Here is a 14860-nt window from a genome sequence, read left to right as displayed (position 1 = left end):
TTTCCCTCTCCCCACGCCTCACTCCCCACTCCTACAAAAAAAATAACTCCAGATTTGGATTCTACGACCTCGAAAACATGTTATTCGACATATTGCGCATCGATCAGGGTCGAATCCTAATAATACCAATTAATTTTGTAGATTTTCTGACTTACCCCACTTTGGGGTAAGTCAGAACAAGTTACATTTTATTCGATTGTGCGAAAGCTACTGCGACAATCGCGCTGAAATTTTTACCATAGGTTAAGAACCCTTATGGGAACCTACATACCAAATTTCAGCCATATTGGTTCATTAGTACGAGAGTAACAGATGATCAAAGTTGAAATTGTGAAAAAATGTTCTGACTTCCCCCGGTGCACCTTACTGTTGTTCTAATTCTCATTATCCTTACAAATATCTGATTTGAAAAAATTATAGCTTCATTTGTTCATTATCAAGTAGCACATTTTCTTCTTATTTCTCCTGAAAGGCTGAAAAGAACTTGAGGTACTCCCGTCTTTATGAGGCGCCATCTTTTTTGGGGAAGGAGGGAGAAAGCACCGATCCATGAAGTGCTCTATCCTTCTGACTCATCCTCATCTCCAATATAGAAAGTTCCATTGATCACAATGGTCAAATAATTCATCCTGGTAATACAGCAACCCAAAATACCTACAAAGTGTATAATTTGACTATCCCAGAAATTTAAGGGAGATTCTTAAAGCGCTCCAACACTTCCAATTTTATATATGTACATTGGAAAAATGAAAATATGACCTGTTTTGTAGTGTTTGAAATTCTATAAAGGTTTTCTTCATACTTTGTTATTGGGATTTAATTTTTATTTTTGCCTCAATCTTACTTACTCATTGCTTTGAAATCTTTGAAATGTACCTATTTGTACAAAGAATACAAGTAGGTACTTCTTATAATTTTTTTTCAACTTCTAAATATTCATTTCATTGTAATTTCATCCTTTACACGTTTGTTTTTTTCGCTACAAAGTGTATATTGGAAAAGTCAACAACATTAGGAAATAATTTTCATTGAGAAAATATCGTATTTGTGTGCTTTGGGTGGAGTATGAGTAAAAAGTCATTTGAATTCAAACGGAATATATTAAGAGAAAACAACACCATTGTAAACATAATGTTAAAACAAAGCTGGTAAGAATCAATACTTTTGAAACTAGACCAATAATTCCAAAAAGGGCATCATATCACGATTCCGTTGTAAATTAAAACTCCAAGTTTCCCAAAATGCATTGTTTTTATTCGGAGATTAGTTCATTCGTTGTTTGATATTATTTTGTTAGTTTTATCACGTGACTTTCGAGAGAGGGAATTATTGGATTAGATTGATTTGATTGATGAAAAGATTGAACAATTTTTTTTATAGTAAGATTACAAATTACAGACAAAACTTTCAAATTCAGATTTATTGCATCGAAAGATGATTTTTCTAGCCACTTAAGTAGGTATATTCATCTTGATACAAAATACATATGTATCCGCTTTCACTATTCAGTATTAATTTTCATCTCATAGTATTTATGGTTGAAGTTATACATTTTGATATCAATGTGAACGGCGAGAACTTCGAGTAATCAAATTACAAGAACAATAACGAGTCGACACAGAGATTAATTAATATGAAAAATATATTGATTAAACAAACAAATAATTCATCTAAAACAAATAACAACTCGGAACATACGGAGAACGCATTTGAATACTTCAACAACAAAACAGCAAGTGCGAATAGTTACACGAGCGTACGTAGCTCGTAGCGCGGCAGGGCCGCGTTACACGGGCGGAGTATGTCTCTGTGTTGAGGAGCGCAGCCTGGCGGCTAACAATCAAATGCACACTACTCTCTAAATTTGAAACAGTCAATTTCACTGCTTAGCAGTCACGACATTTTGCTTTTTTAAAGCAGTAGTTTTTTTTACTGCAAAACAGTGAAAAATTACTGAATTGGTCAGTCAAAATGATTTTTTACTGACCAACTCAGTAATTTTTCACTGTTTAGCAGTAAAAAAAAAACTACTGCTTTAAAAAGGCAAAATGTCGTGACTGCTAAGCAGTGAAATTGACTGTTTCAAATTTAGAGAGAAGTATTAAAAGCTCTCATTTGTATAGTAAATCATCGTGACACTAAAATTAACATAAAAACTGTGAAAAAACCTCAAGTCACTAATTTAAACAAGACTATATAATGTATATTTTGGTACTTCGGATATAGCATATCGTAAATTTTTATTTCAATATGGTCAAAAAAGTTTACTTCTATGTTTTCTCTTCAATTTATTTAATAGTAGTTGTTCTATAACAACGTACAGCCTGTCTGATTTATGGAATTTACAATATATTAATTGAGATTTTTCGATTCAATGCTTGCTTCAATGAATTTCACCAGTGCATAGGCGCAAGTACAAAGTGAAGATACCTATATCAGTAGAGCAAACCGCAAAATTCGGGTATCCTTAATTGCGATGAGCCTAATATCTATCAATTTCATAACACGCACCTAGCTCCATTTAATGATGGAGTAAGCATCCTACAATGTAATAGGCTCAAACCCCCTCACTATCAAAAGATTTTTTGATGGATTTATTTTCTATTTGGAACCTTCATTCAAAGCTTCATATAGACATGAATCTGTAAATAAATCGTATCAATAGAAAACGTAGGCTTTGAAGCCTGCGGATCCCAGAAATCCCTGCATAAATCATATAAAAAAAGTTAGATGGGAGTGACAGTAAGCATGTGTACTTTTTTTACAATACAAAAATCAATACAATTGCCACTGCAAATTGCTGGTTGGCGCTACAAAATGCCAATTGCCACTGCATGATGCAAATTGCCAATTGTCCTGCAAATTGCCAGTTGGTGCTGGAAATTGCCAGTTTCCACTGTGAAGGGCCACAATTCCCATTTGATGCTGCAAATTGCCAATTGCCACTGCAAATTGCTCAGATAATTGAAACATTGTTAGGAAATAAGCAAGAAAATCAAAATATATGATAATATGAAATAGCACACAATATTAAGGGATAGAAGATAGATAATTAAAACATTGTTGCATAAATATTCTTCACAAAAAAAAAGCAACAAAATCAAAATATGAGAGAGATAATCTGGGCATGGGGTATACAAATAAGAGAAGCGTAAACAAAACCTTTCAAGTTGATGGTAACGCTGGGAGAGGCCATTTCAGTTTTCTCTCATTGAGTTCTGATTTTAATCTGGTTTCTCAAATCTGGAATTTCACTTTGAAGCACTTCGGCACATGAATTGCGAGTCAACCATTCTACATAAGATGATAGCATGAAAGGTCCACAATCCGATCGATTTTCTTGCACGACTCTTGAAAGCTGCAACAGACACACATTCTTGAATACTTATTACTTCCAAAAGTTGATTTATATACTTATAAATGGAAGTATACGCTATCTCGTGTAAAGGAGTATGACCAGGATGACATTGATATACCTACTCATCCTTTTTGTTTTGAATACAATGTCGGGATCACCGTCATGTTTGTTTCTATTATACTCATTTATTGTAAATACTGTACTATTTTTCCATCCCATTCTGGAGTACTGCTATAAAGGGAATCGTAGTACTCGATGAACGCATCATTTTTTTTATATATGTAGCATGCCCAGTGATTGCCATGAGAATTTATGGGAAAAATTACGTAATCATACAGGAGTGGTGTACCTGTCGGCTGTAAAAATAACAGTTTCAATAATTAATGCACATCTAATCTAAATAAGTAGGTACATTTGAAACCCTTGAGTGCTAATTGTGAAATTACAACTTACATCAGATTTTGTCCATTCGATTAGTTGAGTGTTACTTGTGGCTTTTATTAGATCATTAAAAAAAATATGTGGAGTAGATGTAGGTTTTAAACCCTGGAAGCTCAGCCCCGTGTTCTCGTATGAGGAAGTGTGGAAATGTAAATATTGAAAATATATGAGAAAAGCTGATTGAGCATTTTGATATTGAACTCTTGTACACTTATGCCTGTACTTTCTGCTAAATCACATTCTCTTTTTATGCGCTCAAAGGCCAAATCTTCGCCTTTTTTCTGTGCCTCTGCCAACTTGCGTCTCTGATCCTCTAATTCTAGTTTGGGGAGGTACTCGATGGTTTCTGTGGAGCGATAAGCTTTGAATTGTTCATCTGAATACTTAATTTATCACTTCCAAGAGTGAAATTGCTGAATCTATAAGCTGATTTTTAGCACCTATTACTCTGCGCTCAGCCTCATTTACAAGGTGCCCTTTTTTAAAATGAATCATCCAAAGATAGATGTCATTATCTCGGATGTCATTCAGACAATGTATGTAAATCTCCTTCAAATCTTCCAAGCTGAAGAATGGCGTACTGGGTACCACGGAAGTCTCTTCTTATCATATCCTCCATCAACACAGCACCCAAGTTTTCATATAATCGTGACATATTCACTGGTGCGTGATAGGTGAACCATTGATCAGTTTTATCATATTTGTTATTATGATTTTGAAAATAGATTGGAACTGGTTCCCTCAAATTTTCTGACCTTTCATGGAATACTTAGTTTATAATAATAATTTCGATTAGAAAGTGCTCTGATTCAATTTCGACGCAAAATTCGCATACACTCATATGATATAAATATATTTTTTATAAATGAAAATCACGATTAATTCCTTTTATTTTAAATTATCCATAAATACATTTTATTGATCATTTTATATAATATTAAAAAAAAAAAATGAATTAATAATTAAAATTAGGTACCTGTTAATAAACTCGACCGTGAGTTGGCCTTATCACGGACACAAATTCAAGCAGAATCAGTTTTGAAAAAAAAATTGTCAAACATTTCCAGTCTTAGATTAAGCTTTTTCATACCTACTTTTTAAAATTCACAAATCTCACGAATCAAAATTTTCCACATTTACTTGAAAATTTTATGAGTCTTGACTATGAATCGATCTCATTCATTTTGTCAGTGACGTTGATTTTTGTAATGACATGTTTTCAATGGGCTATTCGGTTGAAAAGTTGCTTCCTTCGAAATTTTTGCATCAGAAATTGGCGAGTAGGTATATCGAAAGTATGTAATTGTTTAAAACTATTTTTATCGCGACGTATTCGCTTTCGAAAACAGATGTAGCTGTGCTCGATTTATTTCAGCTCATCAGTCCGTTGGTATCTCGGTAAGCTGTTGATAATTTATTGCCGAGGGAAAGCTGAACGTTTAGGAAGAGTATTGCAACAAACTGAATTTCATAATCAGAATGTTTAGCGTGCTCGTGTTGATTTCGAAATTCAACACATGCAGTTCCTCCTATCGAAGAACAAGTTGAAATTTATTGCCTTTTCTCAACCGCCTTGTGAGATGAGCCAGTCATCTGGAATGCATTTGTTCCACTGGTACGTTTACCTACACAACTTCTGTCGCTGTTCTCAACTTGTAAATAACAATTATATTACGTACATATAACCAAAAAATAATAATGTAATTAGAGACGAATTAACTGAAATATTTAAATTTAATAAATTAACTAAAACGAGATAAAAAATATAAACCAACGAATTATGAACACATGTGCTATAATTATGACATGTCCAAATTTTTTCTTAGGCTTAATTCTTGTTGGAGGACTATGGACTGTTAAATATTGAAGTACATAATATATTTAACTCACAGCATGAAAATGATCATAAAATATGTACCTATCTAAATACATGATGGCCGCAGAAGTAGCAAGCGCAACGACTGATTGTAATTTTCTTAGTGTTGGTTGAGTTTGATTGGGTGTTAGTATGTACAATGAATGATGAATTAATTTCCCAAATCAATTGTCGGAAATTCTATCGCCGGATGATGGATCCTCGCTCGCGTATTTTTTGTTTCAAGTGTACTACTTCTTCAGTTCGAGGATTTTTGCTTTTCTTGAGACACCGATATAGTTGTTGAAATTTCTACATTTGATTTCTTCGATTAGTTCAATTTTTCAATCTGACAAACAATAATTGAATGAGCGAATTATTTCGTTATTTACCCAGGTGTACTTTTTTCCCCGCTAAGCTACGAGCTGAAATCACGAAATCATCAATTTTTATTTGCAAATTCATGCTGTATATGTAATTTTCTTGGTGATGGGCGAGTATTGATGTCCTATCCATCGCAAAGTTTGCAAAGAAAATGTTGATACCAACTTACATATTTTATACTTATTATTAGCTACAATTATGTTTTTTGCGTTGTTTTTTTGTGTCTCAGACAGGGGTGCCATGACAGGGAATGGCTCAAATTCAGTTGTCGTAGTGAAGCAAATATACTTAAAAGCCTAAGACATAGTGTATTGGCTTAAACACATTACAAGTAGACAACCAACAAACCAAAAAAAACAAAAAAAAAACAAACCAAAAAAAAAAAAAAAAAAAGGTATATTTTATTAGTACGTATATGTGTAGAGTGGATTAATTGATTTTTAAAATCGAAATTTCAATTTTAGCGCATTTGGCCATTTGAAGTGAAGTATCTACACTGACAAACGTTTAGTTGAATAATTTGATTCTGTTAAATTCATTCACCTGATGATTCTCCAGATCGATCATTCCCTGAAGCAGATTTATCTATTCCTCCCGATTGTGATCTAGGTGGTCCTGGTGGACTACCGGAGTACGCTCCCGGTGGAGGATGAATTGTGCTTGGAGGATGGGAACTTCCTCCTAAATCGAAATAGTCACGATCTCTCTAGATTAGTTATTTCATACGGTTCGTTGAATTGGCAGAAAAAATGAGTATATTACTACAAAGATTACCATTTTCAGTTTCTCCGACGTGATGATGTGGTGAAGATCCTGGGGGGAGTTGAGCTGATCTCCCATGCGTTGGGCTATCTTGGATGGAATTATCGACTCTTCCTCCTGAATACAGATCATGATTTTCTTGGGCCAGCAATTTCTCAAGCTTTTGATAAAATAAGTCAATAGAGAATTATGCTTACCGCTTCCATTTTCTCTCGATGAATGATCTGGTGATCCGGGCGAATGAGATTTGCGTGAAGTCCGCTTCATCCGATGTAATTTTTTGTACCTCTCTGTTGAAAAAATCAAGTAAATGTACCTCAAATTCTCAGAGAAATTAGAACACTTCACACATTTGTAAACAAAAATACAAATTCACCTATGTCATTTATTATATTGGGATCTCTCATCAATAATTGTTTTCTCGATTCCTCGTCCCCTGTGTCTGAATGAAAAATGTTCAGTGTCGATAAAATAGATTTTAAAAGAATTCATTGAATTATAGGTACTTTACTCGAAAAACACATCATATTCAATGTCCTGCTGCGAGTAGGCCTATACTTACTGTAATGTATCAATGTCCAAAATATTCTTTTCTCCAGAACAATTAATTCTTCGTTGGTTTCATCGTCTGTCATTTAAAATTTTTTTTATCAAGAATGAATTAGAGTGGTGGTTGAATTAGAAGTGCAATACGTTGAACCTGGCCACTCACCTTGATCTGGCCCCATTTCCCTGAATAGACGTTCTCGAGCTAGTGCCGACTCCTTTTCCCAATCATAATTTCCGTCGAGAGTGCGCAGCCTACGTTTTTCTTCATCATCATCGTCATCAATTTCTGATGGTGGTTTTTGCCCATAATCTTGTCGTAATTGAGGATGTACTGGCGATGGTTTGATGTTGTGTCCTACTGTGATACATTTTCGTTGATAATTTTTTTGATAAGATTAGAATTAGGGATTATGTACCTACACTTGCACATGTGTTTCGTAGTTAGTGTTGTAAACTGTGCATGTGAAAAATGTTCATGAAAAATGAAGAAGAAGTGCAATACGTTTAACCTTTGCCACTCACCTCCATCTGGAGGCCCCATTTCCCCAAGTCGTTCTCGAGCTAGTACTGATTCCCTGTTCCCATCATTATCTCCGTTGAGAACACTTCGCCTGCGTTTTTCTTCATCATCATCAGAATGAATTTTTGATGGAGGTTTTTGCCAAGAATCGTGTTGTAATGGAGGATGTACTTGAGAGGGTTCGTCGTTTTGACCTACTAAGATACATTTTTGTTGATGATTTTTCCGATAAAACTACAATTGAGGTTTATGTACAGGTGTTTCGTAGTTAGCACTGTAAAACATTTTTAGAGTAGGCGAATGTATTGTGGAGTGGTTTAAAAATGTACCAGTTGACCAATTCCACGTCTTCAATTCTAGTCTTAGTCCGACTAGCAAAGAGTGTCCAGTTATTTGACATTTTTGCGACTCAAAAATTCAGATGGTGTGTTTCTTGAGTGTAGTTTTTGGGGAAATTGGGGGTCGAAAAGATTAACTTGGAATCATAAAGTCGAGGGGTCAATGAATTCATATTCGTCAAAATGAGTGACATTTCCCAAGAAATCCAAATATTCGAATAAAATATTGTTCGAAAGGATTTTGAGCTTGTTAGTTGCTTGAAACTTTTTTTTTCAATCAGACTTTAATTATTCAATTCAATTTTTTCCCGTATAATTTCAAAAAATGTTGTTTTTCTCACCTGAGCCATGCAAAAAAATTGATGAATTTATTCGCATTATCAGATCTAATTACCTCCGTTAGATAGGTAGGATGATAATTTCATTAAAATGCTCAAAACAAGTTGAGAAAGGGCATAGGTGAGTAAGATGGGCGAATCGGCCCCCGGCCAATTCAGTGATGAAATTTTGGTGGTAGGTAGATACCATCAAAATACTTTAATCCGCCAAGTTACAGACCTGTATCGTGAGTGGCTCTTGAGTAATGGGGTAATTACTCAAATCGGCCTCAGACCTTTTTCTCCACATTGGGTCGACCGATTTTTTTCAAACCTAGGCCAATGTGTAGCTATAATACGAGGGGCTTCCATGAAAAATTTTTGAGCTTCCCCCCACAATTTCCCCCCCTCAAATATTCGACTCAAAATTTGAGTGCCCTTCTTACCTATGAAGCACACTTGGCACAATTTTTTAATTTGCGTTTTTAGATACCTTATTGACTCAAGAGTAATATATATTTTTTTCAGAAGTGTATCTCATTGGGGCCATGGTCAAAAACGAGGGGTAAACCAGTCATAATGAGCAAAAAAATCCAAAAAACCCAAAATAATCGTCAACGCAACTGAGAAGCTGAAAGTTATCTATTCAACAGATACTTACTTTTTCGAGACACAAAAAAAAATTATTGCTAATAAGCATGCAATAAATCAATTGGACCCTCGATTGAGCTGCTGTGACCCCGCAGGCCCCTTTTTTGGGGGGTTCAAAATAATCATGGCAATATGGGTGTCATTTCCATATGATTCGAACCTCCTGAGCACGAATATGGTGTCAATTCTTCGATCAGAGGACCCCAAAGTCAATTGAGCCTCAGATTGGGCACTGTAGCTCCTCTGTTCTCTTATTTTTTGGGATCCGGAACTTTTTAGGCAAAGTGGACATCCGTTCTCAGACCACTCAAACCTGCTGAACACGAATATCACATCTAATCCTTGATTTGAGGTCCCCAAAAGAATTCGGTCTGGTGTTTGGTCACTATACCCCCTCCCATCCAATTTTTTTTAATCCACAAATTTCTAGAAAATGTACGTATTGTTTCCAGGCGAATAAAATCTGCTGAACTTGAGAATCGGCACCCTAACACTCTTAATATTTGTAATATTGTTTAATGAATTTTATATGAACTGTGGGGCAAGGCTTACTTCAAAAATGAATCACAGTCACACTCGTTAAGAGAAGAGAGGGGCTGCAGTGCCCAATCTGAGGCTCAATTGACTTTGGGGCCCTCTGATCGAAGAATTGACACCATATTCGTGCTCAGGAGGTTCGAATCATATGGAAATGACACCCATATTGCCATGATTATTTTGAACCCCAAAAAAAAGGGGCCCGCGGGGTCACAGCAGCTCAATCGAGGGTCCAATTGATTTATTGCATGCTTATTAGCAATAATTTTTTTTTGTGTCTCGAAAAAGTAAGTATCTGTTGAATAGTTAACTTTCAGCTTCTCAGTTGCGTTGACGATTATTTTGGGTATTTTGGATTTTTTTGCTCATTATGACTGGTTCTCCCCTCGTTTTTGACCATGGCCCCAATGAGATACACTTCTGAAAAAAATATTTATTACTCTTGAGTCAATAAGGTATCTAAAAACGCAAATTAAAAAATTGTGCCGAGTGTGCTTCATAGGTAAGAAGGGCACTCAAATTTTGAGTCGAATATTTGAGGGGGGGATTGTGGGGGGAAGCTCAAAAATTTTTCATGGAAGCCCCTCGTATATAGCTACACATTGGCCTAGGTTTGAAAAAAATCGGTCGAGCCAATGTGGAGAAAAAGGTCTGAGGCCGATTTGAGTAATTACCGCATTACTCAAGAGCCACTCACGATACAGGTCTGTAACTTGGCTGATTAAAGTATTTTGATGGTATCTACCTACCACCAAAATTTCATCACTAAATGGGCCGAGGGCCGATTCGCCCATCTTACTCACCTATGCCCTTTGAAAAAAAAAATGAGATGGTTAAAACAGGACTCTCACTTGATTACTTTTCAACTAACTAAATTATTAGAGTTTCAAATAGAACTTTTGGTAAATTTTTCAAAGTTATGGTTTCTAATGTTACCTCCAGCTGGCTATAGCGAAAAAATACCGTCTTTTGTAAAATTACCAAAGGGTCTCATCTCTTGCATGAAAATGAAAATGGTTATTTTCTACGTGAAACTCCAAAAATCATGATTTTTTTTCTTCTGAAAATTACTCGATGTTTTGCTTTTTTACAAAAAAATGTTGAAAAAAAGGTTTTGTTTTTTCGACAAAAATTTCTATAAAATATGCTATATATTCACGTATCACTTTTTCTTTGAAAATTGTTCTTTTTTTGGTTGGTCAAAAATTGCAACAAAAAAGTCTCGTATTTCTCCAAAAATTCCAAAAAGCCCTGATTTATTTTCAAAAATTACACAAAAATTCCGCTCTTTACCAAAAAACGCAGAAAATCTCACTTTTACTTCAATCAATTGAAAAAGGTTTTGGTAGAAGTTTAGTTGCCAAAAAAAACACTTGCTTTTTGACCAAAAATTTCAAACGAGAAGAAGTCCTGCTTTTTGCTGAAATTGTCAAGTCTTGCTTTTTGCTACAAATTATCAAAAATTCACGTTTCTTGAATAAATATACAAATACGTACTCGCTTTTTAGCAAAATTGTTGAGAGTCGTCGTTTTTTAAAAAAATTTCAAAGTTTCATATTTTCCAAAAAATGCCTAGGAAGTCGAGTTTTTTTGTCAGAAATTGTTATCGACCATCATCGGCTATTTTCGTGCATATTTACTGGGAAGATGCGATTGTTCAAATTCTGAGAATGATGGTTCAATTTCAGGCTCAAACGAAATTCTCAAGAGTTTTGAGAAATTTTAAAGTTTTTTATCGGAATTTTTGGCTGCAAAACTTATTTTTTTTTATATTTCAGAATCACGACTAAATTTTGAGTTTGAGAATCTTTGTGAAATGCTTGAAACGAATTGTTGAAGAAATTTTTCTTTTTTCGTCAATATCTTTACCCATTTTCAAGGGCTCTTGACACCTTTTTTTTAGAACCCTTGAATTTATGATTTAATTTCTGCTGCCTTTCTCGAGAGTTTTCCAGCTTGATAAAATGAAGATCTTATACGATTTCTACATGATTAGATATAAAGCTAGGTGTTACCATTTTCGTCTTCACTCAAGAAATCTTCTCGTGTAAGTTTGTCAAAAAAATCACTATCATGATCAGAAAAACAGTCGCTGCTACTGCTGGAATCAGAAGACGAATCCGAATGTTTTTCTTTTTTATTCTTCTCCTTAGTTTTGAAATTTCCTCCGCCAAAGGTTACTGTATCTTCATCATCGTCTCCAAAATCGTCATCACCTGAATTGAAAGAGTTGAAATGCTCAGAAAAAAAGATTTTCTTTCTAAGTCAACTATTATTTCTTGATTTCAACTTGCTTTCGAGTTCTGCAATGTACATGGTTTACAAAATACGTGAATTAGATTCGTGTTTCATTTATTTGCATTTTTCAAAATTGGTATCGCAAAAAGTATTACTTGGTTCGGGTAGTTTTCCATAGATTTCTGCAAACTGCTTTAATTCTTCTGAAAATGAAGAAAAAGATAAATGCATCAGTCAATTGAAATCAAAATTTGTGCCAAGTTCACTCACCTGTCTCCTGTGGTGACCAGTACATCAATATTGTTGGTAAATCTACCAATAAGGTATACAGTTCATCTATAGATAATTAAGATGAGTGATTATTTTCATTCATTCGTATTCAATATGTATTAAATAAATTGTAGATTTTGAAATTGAACTCGAATTTGTCTGAAAGGAGAACTTGTAGCAAATTGAATATTTACTATGGAGTATTATTCTCTCTCCTTCGAGATCTTGTTCTCTGTCGAAAGATTTCAACTGCTTATTGTAGCCTCGTTTCATCTCCAGTGTTTTATCTTTTTCCAAAGTTATCAGTTTTATTCTGTAGAGCTTCAATACAGTGAAGAATGCTCGTTTCACTTTCTCCAGTTCTGAAATCAGTTTTTTTTTTTTTTAAAAAGAGATGTTTAATTCTCGTAGCCTTGGTAATACTCGCACCCTCACTCCAACACCTACTGTTGAGGGTTTCTGGTGTGTACACTCGAATGTGTTTTTTTGCTATTGGAATTAGAAAATGTGACTTCATATCTTGCCATTGAAAACTGAGTACTGTTCTTTGATCGGGTGCTCGATCTACGTAGAAAATGATGAAAATAGGTACATTTTGCTTGAGAATCGTCTTGAGAACGATTTTTTCACCTAATATTTTCGACTGTCCATCAGGTTTATAATGAAAAAGAATTTTCTTATCTAAATTCTGTATGAATAGCATCAGCCTTTTGTGAACCCATTGCAGAGTATCTGTTGTACAGAAAAAGTGTGCAATTTTATGTAAATTGGAATTTTTCACGAGGCTAATAGATGTATTAAAATTTCAAATATTCACAACTTACTTGTCTGGTAATCTTCTATGTCGATTGTTTTCGCTGTAAATGATTAATGCATAGATTGATTAGTGGTAATTTATTTTCACGTGTTGCTAATTCCATTAGATGGTTTTCGAGCTCTATATTTTTTATTCGAAATTAGTGTAAATTTGTAAGTAATGTACTTGGGCTATTTTGGAACGGTTTCATCATAAGCGAAATAATTGGAAATCTGTTTTGCTTATCGGAGTCGGTAATTTTCGTAATTGGAGGATTCGCCGAATGTTTCATCGACGTGAAACCTGCAAGCATACGAAATCACAGAATGAAAAAAATCTTACCAAATGTCACGATATGGTTTTTGAAAGATTTTCCATACTCACACGAGAAGCATAAAATGAACAAAATTCTCTTGGGAGTATTAATAAGCATGGTGAAAAATAAATCAACAACGATCACAACTTACAGATTTCTCAATAATTTTAAGCGTCTTTCGTGTAACTGCATAGAAAGATTCGTTCCCACACGAAGTCTCATATGGTTTGTTCTTTCGCTATGTGGGCATCTGACGCAGTAGTTTCTTTCTCTTTCTCGACTGCAAACATATGAAAAACCCATATGCTCGTAATGAGGCAAAAAAAAAACAACAGTATGTTTTCTATTTTCTGAACGCAGTTGGTGGTGGAGTTACGAAAAACAATATTTCATCATCTCTTGAATTTTTTTGCCTCGAGTGTCGATGTTGTGGAGCCATGAATGATATACTTACGTTTATAATTAGTATTAATTTACACTTGTGATCGAACTATACGAAATTTCGGTGGTGATGGGTTTCATTGATGTTCGGTTAATTGTGTGTGATTCGATATTGCGGGTGCGGAAGAATTTTTCGACAATTTTTAGCGGATTTTTTTATCAGTTGTAATTTTTCGTATTTTTTTTTTCGAGTAATTTTATGTATTTTTTGAGAAATTTTAAATGGGTTATTGTTTATATTTTTTTTGTTCATGATTCGGAGTGAATCTTCTGGGAAATGTTTGCAAATTCTGTTGGATTTTCGGAGATCTTGAATTTTTTGGCAGGTCGTAAGTTACACAATTATTATTTTCTTTATTAATACAGGTGTCCCAACTGGCACGATTGCTTTCGAACCGAGCAAAGCAGATCGAAAGAGCATGCCAAAATATATCACCAGCCAAAATTTCTGGTGCATTTTTGATTTTTTGTCGAATTTTTGATAATTAAATGTCAAATGTGGATCAGAAATGAGAAAGTTTGAAATTTCATCAACTTGACTTCGAAATTTGAAAATTTATTGGTTCCTTTAAATTCGCTTAATTGGTTGGAATGCGTTTCGAACCATTCTAAGCAGTTCTGTAGTCTCCAGCTAATTTTTAAAATTTGAAATTTTTACAAAGTGTACCGAAAAATGAAGTTGAGAAGCTAAAATTCAATCAATCTGCACGCCAATTGCAGTATGCTGAGTTGATTGGAAGTGGTTTCAAGTCGTTCTGGAGTCTCCAGCGACATTTTTGGAATTCCAGTTTTTCAAAAAATCGCTACGAAATCTGTTCAAATCAACTTGAGCACGTGTATTCGTGATTGGCGCTTGTTAGTGATCCACTTGAACGACTATCCACCTTTTTCGTAATTCGGGCAGATTTTATGACATTTTTCAAAAAACTTGGAATTTTCAAAATTTTGCTGGAGGCTCCAGATCGACTTGAAATTACCTCCAGTTGACCAGCATGTTGAAATTGGCGTATGGACTGTATTTTAGCTTTTCAAGTTTATTTCTAGGTGAATTTTTTTGGGAATTCAACTGTCTAAAATCTGCTGGGTG

The 14860-nt window shown here is 34.6% G+C and overlaps 2 protein-coding genes across 3 annotated transcripts; both read right to left on the bottom strand.

Annotated features, from left to right (window-relative positions):
- Positions 1-5581: 5581 nt before the first annotated feature.
- Positions 5582-12002, bottom strand: LOC135844523 (uncharacterized). Of its 2 annotated transcripts, XM_065362744.1 has the most exons (10): positions 11728-12002; positions 7872-8066; positions 7513-7707; positions 7363-7428; positions 7177-7242; positions 6998-7090; positions 6813-6917; positions 6582-6719; positions 6047-6079; positions 5582-5966 (listed from the first exon to the last, which is right to left on the bottom strand). In XM_065362744.1, exons 2-10 carry the CDS (start codon positions 7888-7890, stop codon positions 5914-5916), a joined length of 768 nt encoding a protein of 255 aa, XP_065218816.1. In that variant the 5' UTR covers positions 7891-8066; positions 11728-12002; the 3' UTR covers positions 5582-5913. The 2 variants fall into 2 exon arrangements, with proteins under 2 accessions (XP_065218816.1, XP_065218817.1); XM_065362745.1 differs by lacking the exon at positions 6047-6079 and having other exon boundaries at positions 5582-6003; positions 11728-11999.
- LOC135845219 (uncharacterized) lies at positions 11717-13558 on the bottom strand. Its single transcript, XM_065363683.1, has 9 exons — positions 13401-13558; positions 13203-13319; positions 13045-13077; positions 12851-12952; positions 12668-12784; positions 12415-12582; positions 12221-12286; positions 12106-12153; positions 11717-11928 (listed from the first exon to the last, which is right to left on the bottom strand). Exons 1-9 carry the CDS (start codon positions 13447-13449, stop codon positions 11717-11719), a joined length of 912 nt encoding a protein of 303 aa, XP_065219755.1. The 5' UTR covers positions 13450-13558.
- Positions 13559-14860: the final 1302 nt, after the last annotated feature.

This window comes from Planococcus citri, chromosome 4 (genome assembly GCF_950023065.1).
Source record: "Planococcus citri chromosome 4, ihPlaCitr1.1, whole genome shotgun sequence".
NCBI lineage: Eukaryota > Metazoa > Arthropoda > Insecta > Hemiptera > Pseudococcidae > Planococcus > Planococcus citri.
This window is presented reverse-complemented; position numbering and strand designations above follow the sequence as displayed.

Bases quoted from the DNA above. Each gene is read 5' to 3' on its own strand.
- LOC135845219 (XM_065363683.1), bottom strand. From the start codon at position 13,449: ATGCTTATTAATACTCCCAAGAGAATTTTGTTCATTTTATGCTTCTCG. The intron at 13,078-13,202 runs GTACATTACTTA...AATCATTTACAG, and splicing joins ACCGTTCCAAAATAGCCCAA to CGAAAACAATCGACATAGAA. The intron at 12,583-12,667 runs GTAGGTGTTGGA...AACTGATTTCAG, and splicing joins CACACCAGAAACCCTCAACA to AACTGGAGAAAGTGAAACGA.
- LOC135844523 (XM_065362744.1), bottom strand. The intron at 7,243-7,362 runs GTAAGTATAGGC...TTTTTCATTCAG, and splicing joins TTGGACATTGATACATTACA to ACACAGGGGACGAGGAATCG. The intron at 6,080-6,581 runs GTGAATGAATTT...TCGTGATTTCAG, and splicing joins TCGATCTGGAGAATCATCAG to CTCGTAGCTTAGCGGGGAAA.